A 22,215-nucleotide genomic window follows, 5' to 3' on the forward strand; every position below is an offset into this window, starting at 1 on the left:
GGGCGGTTCTGATCTCTGGGTTGATTCCAGAGGGTCGGGGTCGCCACAGAGAAGGCTCTTCCCCTGGGTCCCGCCAAACAACATTGTTTGGTCGACGGGACCCAGAGAAGGCCAACTCTGTGGGACCTAATCGGCCGCTGGGATTCATGCGGTAGAAGGCGGTTCCAGAGGTATTCTAGTCTTTTCTTTGGTAGGAATACATTTGCTTTTTATATAAGCAGAAAGAGCAATAGCTAAGAGAATCAGTGGATAAAGTCCAACATTTTAGATATAAGTCCCTTTCCCACTGTAGCGTCTTCTTCTCTTCATTATTAATTGTGCAGTACTTACATTTTCATCATTTTCACCATATGGATCTTCACCATTGTGTTCCAGCCCTCTTTTCTTCTCTTCTGGAATATCTCCTTGGGCCTATTAAAAATAAACATATTTCAGAACAAAGTGATTATAGAAGATAAAATACCCACTTGGGTTACAGTATACCTATTGGGTAGGAAACATTTATCTTTGCTGTTGTATATATTTATTTTGTGGATGTATTTGCTGCTTTATTGCTTTTAACTGTTTATAGTTTTAGAATTGTAAATCACTTGGCTGAGTTGAGAAGTTATAGAGAAAGAATGAATGAAAATAAGAAATAAAAACCAATTTTTGTTTTAATATCTTGCAATAAAGTTGCCAGTCATAAAATTTCTGGCAGTTATAATCCTGTTCCTCCTCTGACGACATGAAATACAGGTAGTTCTTGATTTACAACAGTTCATTTAGTGACCATTCAAAGTTACAACAGCACTGGGTGACTTATGACCATTTTTCATACTTATGACCACTGCAGCATCCCCAGGACAATATGATTTACATTTGGTTGCAACTGACTCACATATAATTTATTATATTGATTGGTTGATTGATTGATTGATTGATTGATTGTTAGAGTTGAAAGGGACCATGAAGGCCATCGATTTCAACCCCCTGGTAGGTTGTTCCATTGGTTGATCGCTCTGACCGTCAGGAAGTTCCTCCTTATCTCCATGTTAAATCTCTCCTTGGTCAGCTTCCAGCCGCTGTTCCTCGTCCGACCCTCTGGTGCCCTGAAGAATAAAGTGATCCCCTCCTCTCTGTGACATCCCCTCATATACTTGTAGACTGCTATCATGTCCGCTCTGGCCCTCCTTTTCTCTAGGCTATCCATGCCCAGTTCCCTCAGCCTCTCTTCGTAAGTCTTGGTTTCCAATCCCTTAATCATCTTGGTTGCTCTTTTTTGCACCTTCTCCAGAGTTTCAATGTCTCTTTTGAAGTGTGGTACTCCAGGTGTGATCGGACCAGGGCGTAGTAGAGTGGTATTAAGACTTCCCTGGTCTTGGAGTGTATTCCCCTGCTGATGCAGCTTAGGATTGTGTTGGCTTTTTTAGCTGCTGCTGGACATTGTTGGCTCATGTTTAGTTGATTGTCCACCAAGACTCTGAGGTCTCTTTCGCAGTGTTTATACATTAGACTTCCAGGCCACCCTGAGTCGGTTGAGAAGGGTGGCAAAGAAGAATTAATAAATAACAAATAAATATGATATTTGCAATGTCCCGGAGTCATGTGAACTCCTTTTGTGATCTTCTGACAGGAAAAGTCAATGGAGAAACCAGATTTCACTTAGCAACCATGTTACTAATTTAATAACTGTAATGATTCACTTATTACAAAAGTGGCAAGTAAAGATGTAAAATGGGGCAAAACTCACTTAACAAATTTTTCACTTAGCAGCATACATTTTGAGGTCAATTATGGCCGTACGTTGAGGACTACCTGCAGGGGTAGGTTCCTCCCAATTTGGACCGGTTTGCCCGAAACTGTAGTGATCTGCTGGTAATGTCACAATGACATCACCGAACTGGATCTCTCAGTGCAAGTCTGTGGGTGCCACCATTTTATTTATTTATTTTTATTTTATTTATTTATTTAGTTTGTCAAACAATTATAGGGTGGTAATTTGTACAAATAAAACATTAGATAAGTAATGATAAAAAGTAACAAAAGAAGACAATAGGACACGCCCCTTACAGACCTCTTAGAAAGGGGGAGAGGTCAATTGTAGATAGTCTAAGGCTAAAGGTTTTGGGATTAGGAGTAGAAACCACAGAATCAGGTAGTGCATTCCAGGCATTGTTGCTGAAGTCTTATTTTTTGCAGTCAAGTTTGGAGCGGTTGACATTTAGTTTAAATCAATTTCGTGTTCGGGTGTTGTTGCGGTTGAAGGTGAAGTAGTCGTTAACAGGTAGGACATTTCGGTATATGATTTTATGAACTATAATTAAGTTGGAACAGAGACGACGGAGTTGTAAGTTGTCTAAACCAAGAATTTCAAGTCTGGCGGAGTAAGGAATTTATTGTGAGAAGAGGAGTGAAGGACTCTTCTTGTGAAATATTTCTGGACTCTCTCAATTGTGTTGATGTCAGATATGCAATGTGGGTTCCATACAGGTGAGCTGTATTCTAGGATTGGTCTGACAAATGTTTTGCAAACTCTTGTTAGCAGGTTTAAAATTACCAGAGAAGAAGCTGCGAAGGATTAGGTTAGCAACTCTTAAAGCCTTTTTGGCAATGTTGTTGCAGTGGGCTCTAGGACTTAGGTCATTGGATATGAGTACTCCAAGGTCTTTGACAGATCGAGGGTTATCAATAAGTTCAATTCCTCCAAGTTTAGTATTCTGATTCTTTTTACCAATATGTAAGACAGAGCATTTAGTGGTGGAGATTTGAAGTTGCCAGGTTTTAGACCATTCTGCTACGTGGTCAAGGTCTTTTTGAAGGGTAGCAGCATTGTCGGTGGTATTAAATAGTTTGACATCATCTGCAAAGAGAACGCAATTGCTAGTGATGCAATCGCAAAAACATTACCTTGAGGGACACCACTGTTAACAGGTTTTTTTAAAAAAAAATTAAAAAATTCATTCTGAGCATACGCAGAAGCCGAGTTCCAGCACTGTGCATGTGGTCACCATCTGTTTTTCAGCTTTGTTTTTTTGCCATGTGGCGTGGGAGGAAGCGAACCTGCTATGGGGTAAATTAGAACCCACCCCTGACTACCTGTACATGTAGTACTTCTATGGGCTGGGTCCTGTTTTAGCTTATCCCTGCTTGCAGAAACTACCTGTCGGCTGTACATTAATTGTTGGGCGTGTACACCTACCATTTCAAAAATACAGGCTTATGGTTCCACTCAAATATATTATTGCGGCTTTTTTCTGCAATGTATTTCATTGTTCAGCCTGCCCTTCTTCCAAGAAGAACAGGACACATAAATTCACCCCACAGCCATATATTGCCCTCACCATAAACCTGCGAAGTAGGGTTCATAATTTCAAGTTATTTACCTCTTCTTCTCCCTCTTCCTGATACTGCTCATCCACATTGTCTTCCTGTTGATCCGGATTGCCCACCACCTGCAGTTAAATCAAAAAGATTCCTGCAGCTTCTGAACTCAGAAAATAAGTATTAACTTAAAAGAAATAAAAAGTAAAGATCAGGAAAACCTATAGACATGCTGGGCTATTGCAAAGACTTAAATCTGAAAGCTCACATATCACTGAGAACTGTGCAGGCATAAGTTTGGTCAGTCTATTAACTGTGGTTGAAAGATCTGGAATAGTTTGATACACAGGGCCATAAAATCAAACTGATACATGGTTTAATGTAGGGATGCTGGAAATATCTATCATGGATATCTTTTCAAGCACAGAGGCTTTGTCTGCCGAAACGGAGTCTGTTGCGGTACAAATGAGGACATAATTCACTGAGTTCTTTCGCCTACCCTTTGAAATATTTCTCAGCTAAAAATACACGGTGCTAAATGCTTATCATTTTGCATTGAAATCTGCACTAAATTTTAATTGTCGATTCACATTAAAATCATATTTCGTCAAAGACGTATGCAAAAAATATATGTAGGTTTTTGTGCCATTCACCCAGCATAAGACCCGTTTTTAAAATCCAGAATTTTGATGGAATGAATCACTCAAGACATATGATACATCAATTGGATTATCCACTAATTGCTTCAATATATTCTGAGACTGAGATGAAAGCAAATACATTATTAATCAACACTAAACAAACTGGATGTTCTCCTGCCATCACTTTAGACAAATTATTTACATTTATAAGGTTGATATGCTGCTCCAATCAACAACGGAGTGATTACGTAGTTCACTCACCAATCAAAATTTTGAAAAATAGCACAGCTATAATAATATTCATGAAACAACACTAGCTACTAACCAAACTAATAAACAAAGAAAAAGAAATCTGAGAACTGGGGATATCACCTCATCACCTCGAGGCTTGACTACTGTAACACTCTCTACAGGGGGCTACCTTTGAAAAGTGTTCGGAAACTTCAGATCGTGCAGAATGCAGCTGCGAGAGCAATCATGGGCTTCCCCAAATATGCCCATATTACACCAACACTCCGCAGTCTGCATTGGTTGCCAATCAGTTTCCGGTCACAATTCAAAGTGTTGGTTATGACCTATAAAGCCCTTCATGGCACCGGACCAGATTATCTCAGGGACCGCCTTCTGCTGCACGAATCCCAGCGACCAGTTAGGTCCCACAGAGTGGGTCTTCTCTGTGTCCCGTCAACTAAACAATGTCGCTTGGCGGGACCCAGGGGAAGAGTCTTCTCTGTGGTGGCCCCGGCCCTCTGGAACCAACTCCCCCCAGAGATTAGAATTGCCCCCACCCTCCTTGTCTTTTGTAAGCTGCTTAAAAACCCACCTCTGCCGCCAGGCATGGGGGAATTGAGATATTCTTTTCCCCTAGGCCTTTACAATTTTATGCATGGTATATCTGTACGTATGTTTGGTTTTTATAATAATGGTTTTTTAACTGTTTTTAGTATTGGATTATTATTATATGCTGTTTTATTACTGTTGTTAGCCGCCCCGAGTTTTCGGAGAGGGGCGGCATACAAATCCAAATAATAAATAAATAAATAAAATCTAAAGAAAGAACAACTTTCCACTTATCTTCCCTATCAGTTCGCATCACGTCAAAAGTGTGTGTTTTGCATTACATCACATTAGGGAAATGACAATCTGTGCAGGTGCAGAAGCCTTTGTACATGCACATAAGGCTCTTTGCCAGCCACTTTTAAGGAGCGGTGACTGGAGGACTGGTTCGGGGGCATGTATTGCTGTTGGTTCAGCAAGTGGGGGGCAAATTTCTGTCACACTAATACTAACTGTAATACAATACTGGACAATTTAAACCACACATTCAAAAACTACACCCCTCTGCTGCCTTGGGCCCATAACCAATGTTAGTACAGTAGTACCTCTAGATACGAGCTGCTCCACATGCGAGTACTGTATTCCAAGATACGAGCCACGAGGGGAGAGAAATTTCTTTTCGAGGCCCAAGCTCAAATTCGGGATACGAGCCGAGCGTCCACTAGGTGGTGCAAGAATCCTTGCTTCTGGTTATCTCGGAGGGGAAAAACCAAGTCTAAAGCCATTTGTTCCAGATACGAGTTGTTCAACATACAAACTCCCTTCTGGAACGAATTAAACTCATATCTAGAGGTACTACTGTATGTCTCGGTGCACTTCTGTGCAAAACCTTCAACATACAATCAGCAGAGTTGTTGCAGTGGTGTAGACAATGTGGGCTAGCCAGTTAAAAACTCAGACTTAGTATTAACAATATTATTATTTACAAATATACAACAATATTAACAATAGATTACAAGCCACACACAGCAAAGAACAATACGACTCACAAGCAAAGATATCTCAAAGTAACTCCCCCCACAGGGAACTGTGCTGGCGCCCCCTTATGGCCAGACAGTCAAAATTCTTAAACATACAGTCTTTACTTTCATAGACCAACATGGTTAGTTTACTATATGGCAATCCCAAAGTAGGTTATGTACCATGTATTAACAACCGTTTTGGGTGAACCAGTCTGACCTGGCAGCAACCCACTACTGGAGAATATGTGTTCTTTGCAGATACCGTATTTTTCGCTCCATAAGACGCAGTTTTTTTCCTCCCAAAGTAGGATGAAAAATCAGCAGCGTCTTATGGAGCGAAGATGCAGGCAGGGAGGGGGGGAGGCGCTGGAGCAGGGGGGGGGCGGCGATATACAGTAGAACTCCCCTGCGGGGAGTCCAGCGCTGCCTGAGCTGTGAAGATAAGGGCCAGGGAAAAGGGAGCCAGGCTGCTTTATCTTTCCTGGGGGAGCGGGCGGGAAGGGCGAAGCCTCTAGGCTGATCTTTGCGGGTGGAAAGCGTGGGATCAGGCAGGGCGTAAGGCGGAAAGCCTCATTTTTTTGAGGGGAAAAGACGTCGGCTGAGGGGTGCCCGGTGCTTCCCGGCGAGGAGGAGGAGGAGCTGGGCTCCGGAGGGGCGCACAGGGAAGGGCTTGAGCCGCCGCCTTCTCCTTTCCTGCTGCGTCGGTGGCTTCCCTCGCAAAAGGCTGCGCCCGGTGCCGGCTGTTTGCCCCGCGGCTCTCTCGCCTCAGCGAGGGATAAGCAGCACGCGAGGCTGCGGCGAGAAACAGCAGCAGGAAAGGAGAAGGCGGCGGCTCAAGCCCTTCCCCGTGCGCCCCTCCGGAGCCCAGCTCCTCCTCCTCTTCGCCGGGAAGCACCGGGCACCCCTCAGCCGACGTCTTTTCCCCTCAAAAAAATGAGGCTTTCCGCCTTACGCCGAAGAGGAGGAGGAGCTGGGCTCCGGAGGGGCGCACAGGGAAGGGCTTGAGCCGCCGCCTTCTCCTTTCCTGCTGCTGTTTCTCGCCGCAGCCTCGTGTGCTGCTTATCCCGAGAGCCGCGGGGCAAACAGCCGGCACCGGGCGCAGCCTTTTGTGAGGGAAGCCACCGACGCAGCAGGAAAGGAGAAGGCGGCGGCTCAAGCCCTTCCCTGTGCGCCCCTCCGGAGCCCAGCTCCTCCTCCTCCTCGCCGGGAAGCACCGGGCACCCCTCAGCCCACGTCTTTTCCCCTCAAAAAAATGGGCAGCACTACCGCCGCCGCCGCCGCCGCAGGGAGAGGCGGGCATGTGGGCTGGTGGCATTGGCCTTGGTGAAAAGTCCGGGAGCAGCTCCAGCGACTCCCCTCCCGTGGCTGCTGTTGAGGCGGCAGTGGCGTCCGCCTCCGGCGCGCGGCTCTCTCTCCATTCTTCTCTTTCCCCCTCTCGGGCGGACGCGGGGAGGTCTCGAAGACCCAAAACCCAGCCAGTCGCTCGCAGCCGGTCGGCGGAGAGATGCGGCAGCCAAGGGGAAGCGACAACAGCTGCTGCCGTTCTCACTTCAGTTGTTTTGGGTAACCTTATTAACTTTCCCTTCCCGCACTCCTCATGGCTGGGCGCTCTTGGCTTTCCCGCTTCCCAAGCTTGGCCACCGCAGCCAAGCAGAGCCTGAACGAGAGAGTATCCAGGCTTCGGTCACCAGCAGCCCAGCCCCCCACCTATTATGCCTCCTCTTCCTCCTCCCACGACGTATTTGGGAGATTAGCCCGTAAAGCTAACGCTCTCCGAGGAGAATGCAGCCTTCTCCTTTCTTTGGATTCTAAAATATTTAGAGCTATTTATTTGCTGTTGCTTGTTTGTATATTTTTCCAATTCCCCTAGGGCAGTGTTATTGTAATAAATATTTTAGCCTACTTTTTGGCTCAAAATATTTTTTTTCTATTTTCCTCCTCTAAAATCTAGGTGCGTCTTATCAGCAGGTGCGTCTTATAGAGCGAAAAATACGGTATGTTATTCCAGAAAAGTGGGGCCATAAAGAAAGGGCAGACCTCCATGATCCCTGTATATGTAGGTGACAAAGGACATTGGGAGAAGGCATTTCAGAAGATATTGCAAGGCCAAAGCTATGAAGATATTTACATGAATCATGAACACATTTAGTCGTATCTGGAAACCCAAAAGTTAACCTGAGCAGCTCTCACAGAAAAGGTATTTATTTTTGACTAAATAAATTGCCCCTAATAATATGAGTTCTATGTTCTGGACTTGTTTATAGGCTCACCGTGATGTTCAAAGACAGCTCCATGTCAAATGACTCTAAATGGGTTCTTGGTGCTCTCTGACCTTGGATGTTTTCTTCCAGAGGCTTCATTAGCTAAATTAGAGCTAAATTAAAGCTAAATCAGCTTTAACAAAACCCCTCATTTGAAGAAAGCTTGCAACTAGAGTATAAGATGAAACTGTGGAGAAGCCTTCCAAATCACAACTGTGACCAAAAAGTGTTGAAACTTTTGTATATTTCTTCGGAGAAGGGTGGCATACAAGTCTAAATAATAATAATAATATCATCATCATCATCATCATCATCATCATCATCATCATCATCATCGCACAGACTGACTACAAGCATAGACATGATGCTGTGGCACAGATGATCCACTGGAACTTGTGCCGGAACTACCATTTACCAGTGGCAAAGAACTGGTGGGATCATAAGCCCGAAAAAGTGGTCGAAAATGAGCAAGCAAAACTACTGTGGGACTTCCGACTTCAGACTGACCGAATTCTGAAGCATAACACACCAGACATCCTGATTGTGGAGAAAAAGAAAGTATGGATCATCGACATCGCAATCCCAGGAGACAGCAGAATTGAGGAGAAGCAGCTAGAGAAATTAGTGAAATACGAAGATCTAAAAATCGAGCTGCAACGACTCTGGCATAAGCCAGTGAAAGTGGTCCCAGTGGTACTTGGCACGCTAGGCGCAGTGCCAAAGGATCTCAGCGGACATTTGAAAACCATCGGAATTGACAAAATCTCCATCTGTCAATTGCAAAAGGCCGCTTTACTGGGATCGGCAAACATAATTCGCCACTACATCACGCAGTCCTAGGTTCTTGGGAAGCGCCCGACTGGTGATGAAATCCGAAATCCAGCATAGTGATCTCATTTGCTGTGTTGTACTGACATAATGATAATGATAATAATAATAATAATAATAATAATAATATTTTTTTAAAAATAATAGTAATCTGGAAGGACTAAGATTGCCCAGAGTCACTGGGTATCAGGTGACATATGCACGTAATAAACTATTATTACTTAGAAATGTACTGAAAGCCACCATTGAATATGGATAGTATAAAAACACAATTTATCTGGCCAATGCTTAAGAATATGGAACACAGCAATTTAAATTAAATTAATATTATGTTCATGCTAGAGTAAATGATATGGATTTTTTTTTGTAAACAATACACTCTAATATAATTTCCACTTCTAAACTCTTTTCAGTGATGTTAAAGGTGGATACAGTGTTTAGAAACAAGATTACTTAATTCAATGTTTATTTTCAAATGCTTCTCTCTTTCTTTTGATCTCTATCTTTATAATGAATTTATCCAGAGGACAAGAATAAATTAATGTTTATTGTCTAGACCTTATAATGCTAGTTTGTATGTATTAGGAGAATCAATGTTGAGCAGGAGAAAGAGGATCAATGCTCTTAATTTTTTTTTAAAAAACATCAGAAACCCAGAGACTGGATTAAACATTTCTTCTTTCAAAAGCTCCTTGTAACAAGTACATTTTAAGCTACCATCAATACCTGCTAATGATTTTACATAGTGTTTGTACTGTATTTCAAGAATAACAAATTTTCAAAAAGTAGTTTTGAGTATCTAGACCAGGAATAAGACAGTCCTGTTGGTTCAAGGACCACGAAATTGCATATAGAGGGCCACTCTGCAAAAGTGGGTGTAGAGCAGCTCTCCCCTCAAGGGTTTGAGGGGAGAAAGTAATACTGTAATACTGTAAACTCATGAAGGCTTTAAAAAAGCACACAAAATTTTCCTAATAAAATGTCTTTCCAGCCACTCAAAGACAGAAAAGAAATGATTTCTAGGACAGCAGATCCCTGGAGAAGGGGTAGCACATTATATAAATGCTACAAACAAGCTTAGAAATACTTGTAATATTTTTCTTCTTCTACATACCCTGTTTCCCCGAAAATAAGACGTACCCCAAAAGGAAGGCATGTCAGAGGTTTTGCAGAATTTGCTAATATAAGACACCCCCCGAAAATAAGTCGTAGTCAAGTTTACATATGGTACGGTGGAAAAACATACGGTACCATTCAAAGCTGTTCATAGTGGTACCGTAATAATGTGGCGTCCCCTGCTGTCCCCTTCCATCGCTTTGTACCATCCAGCACAGCAGACACAGTCTGCTGCTGTCTCACCGCCATTACAGTCTCCACTACAGTGCGTAGACTGTAGTTCCTCTGGTGGCCAGAAGCTGCAATAGCAGGAGTATACTGTTGTACCATATAAGTGCCGTCATTTGTGTGTGTGGGTGCCATACTGACAGGTACCGTACCGTAATCAGTGTATCGTACGGTACACTTTCTTTGGGGGTGTCAGCTTTTCTGCCTGTGAATTTGTCTTATTTGAGAAATATAAGGCACCCCCCGAAAATAAGGCGTAGCACAACTTTTGGAGCAAAAATTAATATAAGACAGTGTCTTATTTTCAGGGAAACACGGTAGGATGTAAAACAAAGGCAATGACAGAAGAGAGGGACATGTTTGAGCCACCTCTCCTAAAAACAGGATTGAGTGACTTATGTAACAGGTTAGCAGAGTTTGAACGGGACCTTGGAATTCTTCTAGTCCAATCCCCTGCTTAGGCATACACCATTTCAGACAAACGGTTGTCCAATATCTTCTTAAAAACTTCCAAAGTTTGAGCACCCATAACTTGGGGAGGCAAGTCGTTCCACTGCTTAATTGTTCCGTCAGAAAATTTCTCCTTAGTTCTAAATCAGTTTTTTCTTCATTCGTTTCCAGCCATTTTGTTCTATCCGCGGGGCTGTCAAACTCCCCGCCTGTGGCTGGATGCGACAGGCATTGGCCACGCCCATGCCCAGTTTAGCAAAGGGTGGGGGGAGTCCCAATATGTCACATGACCATGTGAGTTTGACAACCCTGCTTTGGAGAACAAGTCAAGGTGAGATTTGTGACATGACATCCCCATGAACGTGGTTAATTTGCAGAAGACAGCTGTTTTTTAAAGGTAACAAAGATTTAACCCCTATTCTTGGGGGGAAAATGTTCAGGATACATGCTATTAAACAGCTTGATACCATCAGCAATTTTTATGGGGGGGGGGATATTTATTTATTTATTCGTTCATTCATTCATTTATTTCTTTTATGCCGCCCTTCTCCTTAGACACAGGGTGGCTTACAACATGTTAGCAATAGCACTTTTTTAAAAACAGAGCCAGCATATTGCCCCCACAATCCGGGTCCTCATTTTACCCACCTCGTAAGGATGGAAGGCTGAGTCAACCTTGAGCCGGTGATGAGATTTGAACCGCTGACCTGCAGATCTAGCAGTCAGCTTTAGTGGCCTGCAGTACTGCACTCTAACCACTGCGCCACTTTGGCTCTATAGCCCTTGGAATGTTTCAAATGAATTCCTCTATTATCATTGGATATAAGTGGACGGTTTGCATAGAATTGCTCCCAAGTTCTTAATTAAGAAAGGAATGGGATCATCATTGTTTTATTTAAATGATGGTTTGGTTAATATATTTTGTTTTTCACTGAAAAGAAAAATGTCAGGAGTCTAACACGAAAAATACATTTTCTGATGTTCAAAGCTCTATTATGAAACCTCTTTCTCCAAGGTATTCTGCTAAAACATTAAAACTATTCATTTACTTGATGTGGAGTCCTTAGTGTTTTCTGAACTTGGCTGTTTACTTGCAAACATTTCCTAGGTAACATCATCAGTCGATCAAAAGCTCAGAAAGCACCAAAGGACTACACATTTCAACCCTGAGCTACATATACTCTCTTGTATTGGAATTTAATTGATGTGTTCACATTATATTGTTCAAGCAGGGCATCTGGTGATTTATTAAATTGAGCTCTATTATATGTTGCTGCTTTTCTAAAAATAAAAACATAATTTTATTATGTCTTAGGGCGGTTCTGATTTCTATTTGCTTTTAACATGGCTTTTGAATTTGCCAAGGAAGGTGAGATAAAATATAAAATATTTTAGAAAGGTTAGATAAAATATTCTATAATAATAATAATAATAATAATAATAATAATAATAATAATAATAATAATAACAACAACAACAATAATAATAATTTATTAGATTTGTATGCCGCCCCTCTGCGAGAACTCGGGGCGGCTCACAACAATAATAACAATGTACAAATCCAATATCTAAAAACACAATTAAAAAACCCTTATTAATAAAATAATCACAGAATCCAATCAAACCATACATAAAACAGTAGTTAGGGGAGGTGTCAATTTCCCCATGCCTGGCGGCAAAGGTGAGTTTTCAACAACTTACAAATGGCAAGGAGGGTGGAGGCGATTCTGATCTCCAGGGGGAGTTGGTTCCAGCGGGCCGGGGCCACCACAGAGAAGGCTCTTCCCCTGGGCCCCGCCAGATGACATTGCTTAGTCGACAGGATCCACAGAAAGCCCACTCTGTGGGACCTAATCGGCTGCTGGGATTCGTGCGGCAGAAGACGCACACAAATAGTAGCACATTCAAATATGTTTTACTGGGATTGGCACATATAATTCGCCGCTACATCATGCAGTCCTAGGTGCTTGGGAAGCACCCGACTGGGGATGAAATACGAAATCCGGCACAGTGATCTCGTTTGCTGTGTTGTATTGTTGATAATAATATGCAGTGGTTTCAAAAAGGGAGTTCACAAGAATTTTAGTTATTTGCTAACCGGGAAATGTTTGTATGCACTGGTTAAACTGTTAAAAATAATTTATGTTTTAGATACCTACTACAGGAACAAGGCTGGGATTCATTTATTTATTTATTTATTAGATTTGTATGCCGCCGCTCTCCGTAGACTCGGGGCGGCTCACAACAATAACAATAACAATGTAAAAAACAAATCTAATAATTTAAAAAACACTAAAAACCCCATTATTAAAAGCAAACACACACACAAACATTCCATGTATAAACTGTATAGGCCCGGGGGAGATGTGTCAGTTCCCCCATGCCTGACGACAGAGATGGGTCTTAAGAACTTTACGAAAGGCAAGGAGGGTGGGGGCAACTCTGATATCTGGGGGGAGTTGGTTCCAAAGGGTCGGGGCCGCCACAGAGAAGGCTCTTCCCCTGGGTCCCGCCAAACGACATTGTTTAGTTGACGGGACCCGGAGAAGGCCCCCTTTGGGGTGTCTGGAGGTTATAGTAAATAAACACACTCTTCATGAGGCTACCCTTGAACAGTATGCATAAATTTTAGCTGGTACAGAATGCAGATGCACGTATATTATTATGGTTCAAAAATGATGCATGTTAACAACTTTGCTGCACAAGTTGCATTGGGTAATCAGTTGGCTCCATGGTCCACTTCAACATGTTGGTTATGACCATGCCCTACAGAGCATTGGGCCAGGTTACTTTTGGTACTGTCTTCCTCTCATCACATCAGTCCGTATTACCCTGTCAGACTGGGAAGGTAAGATGTGGACCCCATCAGCCAGACAATTCTGAATAGTGGGGTCCAGGAACTGAGCTTTTTTGTTCTTACATTGTTCTTGTTATTGTTGTGAGCCGCCCCAAGTCTACGGAGAGGGGCGGCATACAAATCTAATAAATAGATAGATAGATAGATAGATAGATAGATAGATAGATAGATAGATAGATAGATAGATAGATAGATAAAAAATAAAAAATAAAAAATATAAAAATAAATAAAATAAATAAAATAAATAAAATAAATAAAATAAATAAAATAAATAAAATAAATAAAATAAATAAAATAAATAAAATAAATAAAATAAATAAAATAAATAAAATAAATAAAATAAATAAAATAAATAAAATAAATAAAATAAATAAAATAAATAAAATAAATAAAATAAATAAAATAAATAAAATAAATAAAATAAATAAAATAAATAAAATAAATAAAATAAATAAAATAAATAAAATAAATAAAATAAATAAATAAAATAAATAAAATAAATAAAATAAATAAAATAAATAAAATAAATAAAATAAATAAAATAAATAAAATAAATAAAATAAAATAAAATAAATCACCCAGAGCTTCTATTTAAAAATTTGATAGCTATGATAAATAAAAATAGGCAACAACAGAAACCATCAATACATCTGCCTCAAGAGTGTAATTGAAACTCCACCCCTTTTGTGTAAATTGCACAAAAAAGTGGATATAACTTTAATTGCATCAAAGCACAATTTTTCATTAAAATAGTTTGTTATTTTGTCCAAATCGGATCACAGGAATAGGATTTACACATTGTAGTAAGCCATGGGTTGGTTTTGTTTTGTTTCTTTGAATATTCCACAACCAGAACAGTTGAGTTTAGACAAACTGTTAACCAAACCAAATAATATCCAAAATGCCTTTGTGTGATGCGTGAAACAAGCTTAATTTTCATTTTAGGTACAGAGAATATATCCTATTGTACTACATAAAACCAGAAGCAGAAGCTTACTTAGGAAGAGAAAAAGTTTTATATAACTTTTTTACATATACCAAACTTCCCCACATATTGTTGACCATGCCAGCTGAGAATTCTGAAAACTATAATTCAATATATCTTGATGATGCTGCATTAGGGAAGACTGTCTTACGTGAATTTTGTGTACTTGTTGGTTGGCAGATTGATGCATGAACAGAATCTCCCGAGAACATTGCTTTTGTTTACGCAGTTCACTGCTGAGTAATGTATTCATGTCTAAAAGAAGGAAAAAGAGTTCCCCATTTCTCCTTTTGTTTTGTGATTCTAATACCTGGCAGAGTTTGGTCACAGAGTGCTGATGTTTTGCAATTCTTTCCTTTTGGATTTCTGAAGTTCTCATAAATCATTTGTAGGTACAGCTTCCTTCCAATTTCTATGCTCCTTTATTGATTCCCCCCCCCCAACATCCTTTCCCCCCTCTCTCCATTCAAGCTACAGATGCTCATGTGCACGAAGCATAGCTCATAAAGGAGATTTGATGCAGTGATGCATACCATTGCATCTGGATACTTTGGGTGTGTTGCACTTCGTCAAAGACGCACAAGGGTGTTTGGTAACATTGAGTGGAGCAGAAGAGGGAGTGATGTCAATGAACAGAAGATGGAAGGCTCCCGAGATTGATTTTAAAAATTTTCCATATTGAGCCAAAAGAAATATTAGAGGTAGACAGGGAGGAAAAAACACACAAGATGCTATAAACAATAGGAAATCTAAATTTCTCTAGCATTCATCCAGAATGACCAGCAGGTCAGTGGTGAAATACAACATTTTTTACTACCAGTTATGGCTTGGTGGGGGTGGCAGGCAAAGGATACTGTAAAATCTCAATTCCCTCCACACTCCAGGGGAAGGACACTCCAGGGGAAGGATACTGCAAAGTCTCCATTCCCTCCACACTCCAGGTGAAGGATACTCCAGGGGAAGGATACTGCAAAGTCTCCATTCCCTCCACACTCCAGGGGAAGGATACTGCAAAGTCTCCATTCTCTCCACACTCCAGGGGAAGGATACCGCAAAGTCTCCATTCCCTCCACACTCCAGGGGAAGGATATTGCAAAGTCTCCATTCCCTCCACACTCCAGGGGAAGGATACTGCAAAGTCTCCATTCCCTCCACACTCCAGGTGAAGGATACTCCAGGGGAAGGATACTGCAAAGTCTCCATTCCCTCCACACTCCAGGGGAAGGATACTGCAAAGTCTCCATTCTCTCCACACTCCAGGGGAAGGATACCGCAAAGTCTCCATTCCCTCCACACTCCAGGGGAAGGATATTGCAAAGTCTCCATTCCCTCCACACTCCACGGGAAGGATACTGCAAAGTCTCCATTCCCTCCACACTCCAGGGGAAGGATATTGCAAAGTCTCCATTCTCTCCACACTCCAAGGGAAGGATACTGCAAAATCTCCATTCCCTCCACACTCCAGGGGAAGGATACTGCAAAGTCTCCATTCTCTCCACACTCCAGGGGAAGGATACTGCAAAGTCTCCATTCCCTCCACACTCCAAGGGAAGGATACTGCAAAATCTCAATTCCCTCCACACTCCAGGGGAAGGATACTCCAGGGGAAGGATACTGCAAAGTCTCCATTCCCTCCACACTCCAGGGGAAGGATACTGCAAAGTCTCCATTCCCTCCACACTCCACGGGAAGGATACTGCAAAGTCTCCATTCCCTCCACACTCCAGGGGAAGGATATTGCAAAGTCTCCATTCTCTCCACACTTCAGGGGAAGGATACTGCAAAGTCTCCATTCCCTCCACACTCCAAGGGAAGGATACTGCAAAATCTCAATTCCCTCCACACTCCAGGGGAAGGATACTCCAGGGGAAGGATACTGCAAAGTCTCCATTCCCTCCACACTCCAAGGGAAGGATACTGCAAAATCTCCATTCCCTCCACACTCCAGGGGAAGGATACTGCAAAATCTCCATTCCCACCCCACTCTAGGGCCAGACAGAGGTGGTATTTGCCGGTTCTCCAAACTACTCAAATTTTCAGCTACTGGTTCTCCAGAACCTGTCATAACCTGCTGGATTTCACCCCTGCAACAGATGAGTCTTAAGATGTTATAATGCTCGTATTTCACCTTATGTTTGCAAGGGTTCTTTCACCCATGCGTGAAAACACTTGAATCTACAATCATTTCATGAACAGAGCCACTGGGTTTGACTGACTCACCACCAAATGATCTTCCATTTCAGAATTCACTTGTTTCTGGTTATTTGGTTTTAGCTCCTTATTCTCATCAGGGAGATTCTCTTCCCTCTCTTGTTCTGCTTCTTCAAATTCATCTTCTCCTTGGTTGTTGGGATCATCAGCTGGGTTGATATCATCCATGACTGTCTTCTGCATTTACAAGATGAAGTGGGGGGAAAATACTCAACAGCAATATATATTTCATTACAATACAACCACCATCATTTAGAATTAACATATTATGAATTAACTAGCACTTTCTGGATGTAACCCTAGCAATACAGAAATACATTCTACATTTATATCCTTTCAACATAAGAACTATATAATATATTTAATGTAGAAATTTCTACTCGTTTTTCTTCCATTAGAAGAAAAATACAACATGTCAGCAGCAGAAATGCACAAATGAAGGCAGTATGAAATATGTTGATAAATTCTTTTTTAAAAAAACAAGGAAAGCAGGCAGAAAAGAAAGTAAATTCAGATACAAATTCCTTTTTAGAAATAAGTTATGTTATTCATCTTGCTCTTTGCATAAGAGTGCTGTACACATTTTAAAAAAAGGATGCCCGCCAAATATTTTGGATAAGAGTTTGATCTGGTGACACCTGATGAAGTGGACAAGGCCATTGGAGCTGTGAGTTCCACCACCTGTTTACTGGATCCGTGTCCCTCCTGGTTGGTTTCGGCCAGCAGGGAGGTGACATGGAGCTGGGCCCAGGAGATTACCAATGCTTCCTTGGGGAGGGGAGTTTTTCCATCACTCTATAAAGAAGCGCTTGTGCGCCCCCTCCTCAAGAAGCCCTCCCTGGACCCAGCTGTGCTTAATAACTATCGTCCAGTCTCCAACCTTCCCTTTATGGGGAAGGTTGTTGAGAAGGTGGTGGCACTCCAGCTCCAGCGGTCCTTGGAAGAAGCCGATTATCTAGGTCCCCGGCAGTCGGGTTTCAGGCCCGGTTACAGCACGGAAACCGCTTTGGTCGCGTTGATGGATGATCTCTGGCGGGCCCGGGACAGGGGTTTATCCTCTGTCCTGGTGCTCCTTGACCTCTCAGCGGCTTTCAATATCATCAACCATGGTATCCTTCTGCACCGGCTGGAGGGGCTGGGGGTGGGAGGCACTGTTCTTCAGTGGTTCTCCTCCTACCTCTCTGGCCAGTCGCAGTCGGTGTTGGTGGGGGGACAGAGGTCGACTCCTAGGTCTCTCCCTTGTGGGGTGCCTCAGGGGTCGGTCCTCTCCCCCCTGCTATTTAACATCTACATGAAACCGCTGGGTGAGATCATCCAAGGACATGGCGTGAGGTATCATCAATATGCGGATGATACCCAGCTTTACATCTCCACCCCATGCGTCAATGAAGCGGTGGAAGTGATGTGCCGGTGCCTGGAGGCTGTTGGGGCCTGGATGGGTGTCAACAGACTCAAGCTCAACCCGGATAAGACGGAGTGGCTGTGGGTTTTGCCTCCCAAGGACAATTCCATCTGTCCGTCCATTACCCTGGGGGGGGAATTATTGACCCCCTCAGAGAGGGTCCGCAACTTGGGCATCCTCCTCGATCCACAGCTCACATTAGAACAACATCTTTCAGCTGTGGCGAGGGGGGCGTTTGCCCAGGTTCGCCTGGTGCACCAGTTGCGGCCCTATCTGGACCGGGACTCATTGCTCACAGTCACTCATGCCCTCATCACCTCGAGGTTCGACTACTGTAATGCTCTCTACATGGGGCTACCTTTGAAAAGTGTTCGGAAACTTCAGATCGTGCAAAATGCAGCTGCGAGAGCAGTCATGGGCCTACCTAGGTATGCCCATGTTTCACCATCACTCCGCAGTCTGCATTGGCTGCCGATCAATTTCCGGTCACAATTCAAAGTGTTGGTTATGACCTTTAAAGCCCTTCATGGCATCGGACCAGAATATCTCCGAGACCGCTTCCTGCTGCACGAATCCCAGCGACCGATTAGGTCCCACAGAGTGGGCCTTCTCCGGGTCCCGTCAACTAAACAATGTCGGTTGGCGGGCCCCAGGGGAAGAGCCTTCTCTGTGGCGGCACCGGCCCTCTGGAACCAACTCCCCCCAGAGATTAGAACTGCCCCTACTCTTCCTGCCTTCCGTAAACTCCTTAAAACCCACCTTTGCCGTCAGGCATGGGGGAACTGAAACATCTCCCCCTGGGCACATTTAATTTATGCATGGTATGTCTGTGTGTGTGTCTGTTAGCATATGGGTTTTTTAAATATTTAAATATTTTAAATTTGTCTGATTGCTTATGATTTGTTTCTACATGTTGTGAGCCGCCCTGAGTCTTCGGAAGGGGCGGCATACAAATCTAAGTAATAAATAAATAAATAAATAAATAAATAAATAAATAAATAAATAAATAAAATTTCTGTTTAGTGAGTAATATAGTCCACATTCTATTGAGGAATCTTGTGCATGACAAGATTTAGGATAATGGGTGGACTCTTTAGTATGGCAGCTAGAAACCTCTCATACAGTTGGTATGTTGTGGTAGGCATGTACAGTAGCTAACTTGTTTTTTAAAAATCCCAGCACATCCTTGGAAAGCAGGTATTACTGAAAAAATGATGGGGCTCACACATTAGATTAAACCATGTGTTTAATGTTTGGTTTTGATCTTGCAGAATGTAAAAGCCTAACCATTATAATTCTAAACTATGATTTCTCGTTTATAGGTATGATGTTTGAAAAACTGTCCCAAAATTACTCAATGGGCTTTATGACCAACGTAGACTGATTCTCTCATCATGAAAAACCAGAAAATGGTCTGCTTGATTTAGGCTTAGTTTGCTGTTTGAACTCAGTAATTATGTCATGTAAATAAAACTGTGGCTTTGTTTGATGTGTAAATCTCATCAATATGGGATTGGAAGGTCAAGTCCACTTGATGCGTAATTTACTTTGCCATTAGAGCAACTCATTCTGCCAGTTTGATTCTGTCTTGCCACCTTGCAAATTGGTCTTCATGAGCACTATAATTATAACAACAGAAGATGGGTAAGTCCATAATGCATTAAAGTCATCTGGACTCATCTCATCTCAATATAGAATTTCATCCTGTAAGTTAAGATAGTGTAAGCTTGATCTTTGAAGTTATTATAGCTACTGAACTATAAATTATGCAAGCCAGGATTAAATCTCATATTGTAAATCTCAATTGTGAATAACACAATTTGAAGGGACCTTGGAGATCTTCTAGTCCAACCCACTGCTCAAGTAGGAAATCCCATATACCATTTCAGACAAACGGCTATCCAATCTCTTCTTATCAAGGATGTGATTGGGTTCCTAAGGAAAGTAACTATCTCTTGCCCTCAATGCCCCTGCTACTGGTTTTATATCCATATATAGGGTTGATATTCCTGGAGGCATTTGTAATATGGTAAATGATTTAGCTTTACTAGATAAATGGTCAAAGCAATGGAAACTGCAGTTTAATGTTTCCAAATGTAAAATAATGCACTTGGGGAAAAGGAATCCTCAATCTGAGTATTGTATTGGCAGTTCTGGGTTAGCAAAAACTTCAGAAGAAAAGGATTTAGGGATAGTGATTTCTGACAGTCTCAAAATGGGTGAACAGTGCAGTCAGGCAGTAGGGAAAGCAAGTAGGATGCTTGGCTGCATAGCTAGAGGTATAAAAAGCAGGAAGAGGGAGATTATGATCCCGCTATATAGAGTGCTGGTGAGACCACATTTGGAATACTGTGTTCAGTTCTGGAGACCTCACCTACAAAAAGATATTGACAAAATTGAACGGGTCCAAAGATGGGCTACAAGAATGGTGGAAGGTCTTAAGCATAAAACGTATCAGGAAAGACTTCATGAACTCAATCTGTATAGTCTGGAGGACAGAAGGAAAAGGGGGGACATGATCGAAACATTTAAATATGTTAAAGGGTTAAATAAGGTCCAGGAGGGAAGTGTTTTTAGTAGGAAAGTGAACACAAGAACAAGAGGACACAATCTGAAGTTAGTTGGGGGAATGATCAAAGGCAACATGAGAAAATATTTACTGAAAGAGTAGTAGATCCTTGGAACAAACTTCCAGCAGATGTGGTAGATAAATCCACAGTAACTGAATTTAAACATGCCTGGGATAAACATATATCCATCCTAAGATAAAATACACAAAATAGTATATAAGGGCAGACTAGATGGACCATGAGGTCTTTTTCTGCCGTCAGACTTCTATGTTTCTATGTTTCTATATGTTCCAGGATGGCATTCTGAAGACTCTATTATACTCTTTTTAGAGTGTTTTCCCTGGAATTGGCATTTATTTAGAAAAATGTGATTTACACCTTTGCTGAAACCGAAAGGCACTCTGATGGTACTCACTTGGTATCATTTAAACACTAAGCACTATTATTCTACTCTCATACACCGCTCTTCTTTACTTTCTCCCAAAGACAGTCTCTGGAGGAAAGAGTCTAAAGATACTGTTTTCTTTTCATAATCCATCTGAAGATTCTTCACCTTTAGACACGCTGTTCTTTTTTGTTTTCATAACAAGGCTGTCAAGCTCGGTTGTGGGATATTGTATAGGTAACTGGCAATCATTGCTCTAAATTTTGTTTTCCCCAAAGTTTTAAAATTATGACTTCAGGCCTGACCAGCTTTATGTTTACCTCTTTCTGGAAAAGAATGAACACATGTCTACCGATAAAGGAGAATATTTGTAGCTCAGGGTTGAAATAAGGGGTCCTTGGTGCTCTCTGAGCTTGTTGTTTTCTTTTTCTATAACATACAACCCCTTACAGAGCTACTGTATTTTGTGTGCAAACATAGAAACACAAATACATATTCTCTCTTGGGTTAAACAGCATTATATGAAGCACAGGAGGGTAGGAAATACAGGTAGACTTTGATTACTGACTGTTTGAAGTTATGGAGGACTCCCTAGTAATTACTTATGATCCAAATTTTGAAGTTACAATGGCTGCACTCTCATTATACATTTTGGATGCTTGGCAATCAGCTGGTCTCTATCTCACAGTTATGTGACAGTGATTTTCAATGGATTTTTTTTTGCCAGTTTCCATCATTTGTTCCCAGTTTACAGTAAAAACGCAAATTGGGTAAAATTGATTCACTTCAGGACCAGGATTAAGTGTTGTACCACATGATTCTTGACAAATGTATCTTTTTCTTTTATGTACACTGAAAGTACATGCATCAAGACAAATTCCTTGTGTGTCCAATCATACTTGGCCAATAAAGAATTCTATTCTATTCTATTCTATTCTATTCTAATGTACTCTACTCTATTCTATTCAAGTCTATTCCATGATGTTTTCTTAATAACTGCTACAAAATGGCATAACATTGGGTTCAGTCACACGGTGATATGCTTAACAATCGTAACAACTTATGGTTTGAATTATGATCATAAGGACTACCAGTAGCAGCAAAAATATTATATTTGTTTTGCAACTGATCAAGGCACCTCTACATTTTCGTACTGGTCATTCATTTTTGTACTCAGTT

General features: G+C 41.7%; 1 protein-coding gene across 4 annotated transcripts in view; it reads right to left on the reverse strand.

Annotated features, from left to right (window-relative positions):
• The window catches only part of GOLIM4 (golgi integral membrane protein 4), a 118,678-nt gene that overhangs the window by 11,060 nt on the left and 85,403 nt on the right, over positions 1-22,215 (reverse strand). For 3 of the 4 annotated variants that reach the window (XM_070753603.1, XM_070753601.1, XM_070753604.1), the window contains 3 exons: positions 16,689-16,856; positions 3,366-3,434; positions 331-411 (listed from right to left, as the gene is read on the reverse strand). In XM_070753603.1, coding sequence (XP_070609704.1) covers positions 331-411; positions 3,366-3,434; positions 16,689-16,856 — 318 coding nt within the window. The remainder of the gene's footprint in view (positions 1-330; positions 412-3,365; positions 3,435-16,688; positions 16,857-22,215) is intronic. The other variant, XM_070753605.1, reaches the window with a different exon arrangement.

Source organism: Erythrolamprus reginae, chromosome 5 (assembly GCF_031021105.1).
Source record: "Erythrolamprus reginae isolate rEryReg1 chromosome 5, rEryReg1.hap1, whole genome shotgun sequence".
Taxonomy (NCBI): domain Eukaryota; kingdom Metazoa; phylum Chordata; class Lepidosauria; order Squamata; family Dipsadidae; genus Erythrolamprus; species Erythrolamprus reginae.